The sequence below is a fragment of the Pongo abelii genome, chromosome 19 (genome assembly GCF_028885655.2).
Source record: "Pongo abelii isolate AG06213 chromosome 19, NHGRI_mPonAbe1-v2.0_pri, whole genome shotgun sequence".
Taxonomy (NCBI): domain Eukaryota; kingdom Metazoa; phylum Chordata; class Mammalia; order Primates; family Hominidae; genus Pongo; species Pongo abelii.
In genome coordinates, this window is record NC_072004.2 from 76520419 (window position 1) to 76526559 (window position 6141).

Consider the following 6141-nt stretch of genomic DNA (forward strand, 5'->3'; position numbering starts at 1 on the left):
CACAGTAAGTAACCAACAAATGGTAGGTGGTATTAATACTATTATTATTAAATCCCAGAATGATGGGATTACAAGAAAATGCACACATAACAAAAGCAGGCTTAAAAAGCTGATTTTTTTTTTTTCAGGGCCAGAGCAACAGGAAAGAGATAGACCCATTATTCAAGACAGATGATGTAATGTGAATAAAAGAGTGAACATTTTAAAGTGTCTATTCTCCTAATATCCTTCTACTTTCTTTAGAAGAGAGAATAATCTTCAACCTGGAAAGGATAATAAACATGATTATGGGGAAATCGGGATCTAAGACAGATGACGCAGCACTCAAGGAGAGCCCTTCTGCTTTATGGGAGCCCAACACTCTTAACTCCAACTAAATATATATGAACTAAACTCAAGGAGAGCCCTTCTGCTTTATGGGAGCCCAACGCTCTTAACTCCAACTAAATATATCCAAGACCTTTACTGTGTGATTGCAAACTCCTACTGTAAATATTGAGAAGTCAGGAAGCTGAGAAGGGTGGAGAAAAATTAGAGATGAGCAAATGTTGCCCAGGTTTGTGAGAGAGAGAAGGTGGATTCCAGAAACTACAGATGGGTATGTCTGAGGTTGATCTGCAATCAGATAGGCTTATAAAAGATGGCAGATGTTACTAGTGGTCAAAGTGGCTTACTAAGAGTAATTAGTCAAATTAACCTTATTTCCATTGCTGAGGGATTGGTACATGAAGGCATTGCTACGCATATTGTATACTTAATTTTAGCAAAGCACCTGATAGAATCTTTCAGGATTCCTGGTGGATAAGATGGAGAAATAAGGGCTAGATTTAAAGTATGATTAGCCAAGTTACATAGATGGCTGAACATCCACATCTAATGAATGGAACAGGGTCCACTACAGAGCACATTATAGGTGCTTAGTAAATATCTGTTACTGTTACACAAATGAATCAAGCTGGAGGGAAGTTTCTGATGGTATGACCCCATCTAATTTTATATATATATATATGGGGAGAGAGAGAGAGAGAGAGAGAGACTTCCTCTGTCACCCAGGCTGGAGTGCAGTGGTGCCATCTTAACTCAGTATAACCTTCACCTTCCAAGTTCAAGCAATTTTCGTGCCTCAGCCTCCCAGGCAGCTGGGACTACAGGTGCGTGCCACCACGCCCAGCTAATTTTTGTATTTTGGGTAGAGATGGGGTTTCACCATGTTGGCCAGGCTGGTCTCCAACTCCTGACCTCAAGTGATCACCTGCCTTGGCCTCCCAAAGTGCTGGGATTACAGGTGTAAGCCACCGTGCCCAGCCTTATTCAATATTTTTTATCATGACTCAGATGATGACTTATGAGTCATGGGTATCAAATTTATAGGAAGCAAAGCTTGGAGGGAGATCTGATGCATTCAATAACAAAATCCAAAATTCAAAATGAAGCCAACAGGTTAGGATGATGGGCCAAAGCCTAGATGAAATGAAAAGAGACAAATGCAAATCATTCATTATGTTCCTAAAAGCAGGTGCACAAATGCAGAAGAGGGAGCCCTGGCCCCACTGCATTTCATGCAAAAGAGATCTGCAGGTCTGAAATGATCCCAAGCCCAGTGTGCTTCATTAGTATGAGGCGGCTGCCAAACACAGCTGCAAATTTAGGCTACACAAGAGGATGGAGAAAAAGAGCCCCAATATGCACTGCCTCAGCAATAATAGCCGTATTTATTGAGTGCTTATTATACTAGATGCTGCTACTGCGCTGTGTTTACAGAAATGATCTCATTTATGTAAGTACCGGGGGGTGTATTTTCTTTTTTTTTTTTTTTTTTTTTTCCTTGAGACAAGGTCTTGCTCTGTTGTCCAGGCTGGAGTGCAGTGGTGAAATCTTGGCTCACTGTAGCCTCCGCCTCCTGGGTTCAAGTGATTCTCATTTCTCAGCCTCCCAAGTAGCTGGGACTACAAGCGTGCGCCACCACGCCTGGCTAAGTTTGTATTTTTAGTAGCGATGGGGTTTCACCATGTTGGCCAGGCTGGTCTCAAACTCCTGACCTCAAGTAATCTGCCTGCCTCGGCCTCCCAAAGTGTTGGGATTACAGGCATGAGCCACCGCACCCAGCCTTGGGTGTAGTATCGATCCAAAATGATATCTGATGTACAGGAAGGGGGAAAGATCTGTTTTGTATGTAAGAGTAAGTTAGTAGAAATATAGTGAGGAGAGTCAGTGAATGGAGGGGAACATCGAAAGAGACAATGCTGGCGGAAGGCTGCAGGATGTTTACACCCTTGGGACCCCAAAGAGGTCAGTGAGAAGAGAGTCAAGTTAGATTTCAATCAGATGGCACCATAGACCCGGCTAAGATTGAACTGGGTAGGCCTACCCTAGGCTGATCTAGTTCGGGAGCCCCCCTCCTTGGGGATCGTTTTGGGGAGGGGTTTGTGCAGTGGACAAGGGATGAGATCAAGAGGAGACTCTATTGAAAAAAAAATGCCAGCCAGGCGTGGTAGCTCATGCCTGTAATCCCAACACTTTGGGAGGCTGAGGCGGGTGGATCCCCTGAGGTCAGGAGTTCAAGACTAGCCTGGCCAACATGACAAAACCCCATCTCTACTAAATATACAAAAATTAGCCAGGTGAGGTGGCGCATGCCTGTAGTCCCAAATACTCAGGAGGCTGAGGTAGGAGAATCGCTTGAACTCAGGAGGCAGAGGTTGCAGTGAACCAAGATTACGCCATTGCACTCCAGCCTGGGTGACAGAGCGAGACTCTGTCTCAAACAAACAAATAAAAATGTTGGGGAAAGGAAGAGAAAGCCAGCAACTTCCTGGGTATCCAAGTCAGGCACATCAGCAGGTGTTTGTGTGTTCCCCCCAGCAAGTTCCTCACCTCCTTTACCAGGGGTTACAGCTCCATGAGAGAAAAGCCTGATAGACAGAGATGGCAGAGCCCCTTCTCCTAATTGTGGCTGTGTCTCTGCTTGGCTTATCAGCAGTGTGACAGTTTGCTGTTTGGATCGCTCTCCCTTGCCCAACCATTGCCAACCCAGGTTGAGCCCACCTCAAGGGATTGGGCAGGTAGAAAGTGTGGGTCAGTACAATCCTCACAATAACTTAGATGATGACATTAGAGCTCAGAAAGGTAGATGTTTTTAACCATGGTCACACAGCTGGCTTACAATGGAGCAAGGATTTGAACCCAGGGTCTTAATGCTAGGATCCAAATTGTTAACCACACAGCACTGGGCTGGCATCTGCAGAATCTCAGGTTCCCCATGGGTCCCCACATTTTAAGAAGGATGTGGACAGATCAGCTCCTGGAGAGCTACCAGGAGAATGGGAGAGGCTGGAAATCTTGTCCTGTAAAAAACACAGGGAGAGCCGAGTGCAATGGCTCACATCTGTAATTCCAGCACTTTGGGAGGCCGAGGAGGGCGGATCACCTGAAACCAGGAGTTCAAGACTAGCCTGGCCAATGTAGTGAAACTCCATCTCTACTAAAAATACAAAAATTAGCCAGGTGTGGCGGCTCACACCTGTAATCCCAGCTATTTGGGAGGCTGAGGCAGGAGAATTGCTTGAACTTGGGATGTGGAGGCTGCAGCGAGCCAAGATCGCGCCACCGCACTCCAGCCTGGGCGACAGAGTGAGACTCCATCTCCAAAAAAAAAAAAATAATAATACACACACACACACAAAACAAAAAAACAAAAAACCTACAGGTCATCAGGGAATTCTGTCTGAGATAAAAATGACTTGGGAAAATGCAATAACTGTCCTCAAGCTCTCAGAGAAATGTTATGTGGCAAAACAAAGACATTTATTTTTCACAGCAGTATAAGAATAATAATGATGTATTTCAACATTCTAAGGATTAGAGAGTGATCTTAAACCAGAGTGGGCTGCTTTGAGGTACTGAGCTCCCAGGCACTGAAAGTATTCAAGCAGAAGCTGGACGCCATGGGCCAGGCTTTCTTTCATTAAACCAGAGATGCCACTCTTCCTCTTCTCAAAGTGCCTACAGCACGGCTGAGACCACTTACCCAGCTCCCTTGTCACTATTGGTTTCATGACTATAAATTTCATACAGCTTTACTGAGGGATAACCTATGTACTGTACAATTTACCCATTGTAAGTGAACGATTTGATGGTTCCTAGTAAATCTATACAGTTCTGCAACCATGACTACAGTCCAGTTGCAGAAACTTTGTGATTATAGTTTTTTTCCCCAAAGAATATTATTAGCATCAAGGGTAGATCCAGGTCCCATGGGCCGTGGTCTCCACTGACCTAACAGCAGGCCTCTGTGCTGTGGCTCTTTCCTCACATCCTCTCCTCATTCCTTCTTGGGTGTCACCTGATGCTGCCCTGCCACATGCTGCTTGGCCTTCCTGGGCCCTGGGCACCTCCCCCCTCCCCGAGTTGTCCCCACTGGGCACCTTTGCTTCCTTCCCTCCTCCTTTGCCATGGCTTGGGGGGCAGGGGCTTGGTCTTCAGCAGATTCCAAGGCAGTAGGGTGTACTTAGAAGTATGTGAGCCCTGGTAACCCAGACCTGTATTTGGCTCACAGCCATGTGGCCTCAAGCAAGTCACCTTATTTTTTGTTATTTCTGTTTTGTTTTGAGACAGGGTCTCACTCTGTTGCCTAGGCTGAGTGCAATGGCTCAGTCTCATCTCACTGCAGCCTCTATCTCCCGGGCTCAAGTGATCCTTCCACATCAGCCTCCCGAACAGCTGTGACTACAGGCACGCACCACCACACCCAGCTAATTTTATTTTTTTGTAGAGATGAGGTCTCACTATGTTGCCCAGGCTGGTCTTGAACTCCTGGGTTCAACCAATCCGCCTGTCTCAGCCTCTTAAAGTGCTGCGATTACACGCATGCGCCACCATGCCTGGCCACTTTATCTTCTTGAACCTTAATTTTTCCCCTTTTGTAATGCAGACATAATACACATGCCTCGCTTGGTGCAAAGATCAGAGATAATGTGTATCAAGTGACTAGCACAATATCTACTTTTTTTTTTAGACAGTCTTGCTCTGTTGTCCAGGCTGGAGTGCAGTGGCGCGATCTCAGCTCACTACAGCCTCCGCCTCCCAGGTTCAAGTGATTCTCCTTCCTCAGCCTCCCAAGTAGCTGGGACTACAGGCATGCACCACCACACCTGGCTAATTTTTGTATTTTTAGTAGATAGTTTCACCATGTTGGCCAGGCTGGTCTCGAACTCCTGACCTCAAGTGATCCACCCACCTTGGTCTCCCAAAGTGCTGGGATTACAGGTGTGAGCCACCATGTCTGGCCAATATCCACTATTTTTAGTAAATGATAGCCATGATTACTGCTGCCACCTTCATTATTGACACTCAAACGTCCTCTGCTCTGAGTGCTTATTTTGCCTTTCTCTTCTAGGAATATCCCTGTTTTCTGGGTCTCTCCTGGTGTCCAGCCATTACCACAGGCACAGAGATGGATTCCTCTACACTTGGGAAACCCCAAGGCTGACCCCAGCCAGGGATGCATGTGGTTAGTTGGGATGGAGCAGCAGCACCATCTAGTGGCAATGTGCAGCAGCACGCTAATTACTGGCCAAATGCAGGAGCTGGTCTAATAGCTACTACATTAGGACACCTTGGAAGTCACCTACTCCAGCGGTTCGTCCAGCGCTTGTGTGGCCACAGCATCCTCCTAGAGAGGGCTTCCCATGCCATGCACTAGAACAAAAGAGGATGGGGAGAATGAAAGACAAAATGGGAGAAAACTTCTCAGTGTAAGGCTCCTCAGGGACCACAGGGTAGTAAAAAAAGTTTAAAAAGCATCTCCACCAGATCTAGAGACAGGAAGTAGGTCAGTGGTTAGTGGTTGCCCAGTGCTGCGGGGGATGGGGGAAATGAGGAGTGACTGCTAAAGGGTACCAGGTTTCTTTTCAGGGTGATAGAAATGTTTTAAAAGTGGCCAGGTGCGGTGATTCACGCCTGTAATCTCAGCACTTTGGGAGGCCGAGGCGGGCAGATCGCTTGAGGTCAGGAGTTCAAGGCCCGCCTGGCCAACATAGTGCATCCCTGTCTCTACTACTAATACAAAAATTAGCCAGATGTGGTGGTGCACGCCTGTAATCCCAGCTACTCGGGCAGCTGAGGCACGAGAATCACTTGAAC

General features: G+C 46.5%; 1 protein-coding gene across 1 annotated transcript; it reads right to left on the reverse strand.

The window, feature by feature from the left end:
• Positions 1 to 3415: 3415 nt before the first annotated feature.
• Positions 3416 to 6129, reverse strand: LOC100431834 (putative uncharacterized protein encoded by CRHR1-IT1). The gene is given in 3 exon segments (XM_002827392.4): positions 3416 to 4463; positions 4465 to 4622; positions 5422 to 6129. Coding segments are annotated over 3 exon segments (474 nt in total). The 5' UTR covers positions 5507 to 6129; the 3' UTR covers positions 3416 to 4232.
• Positions 6130 to 6141: the final 12 nt, after the last annotated feature.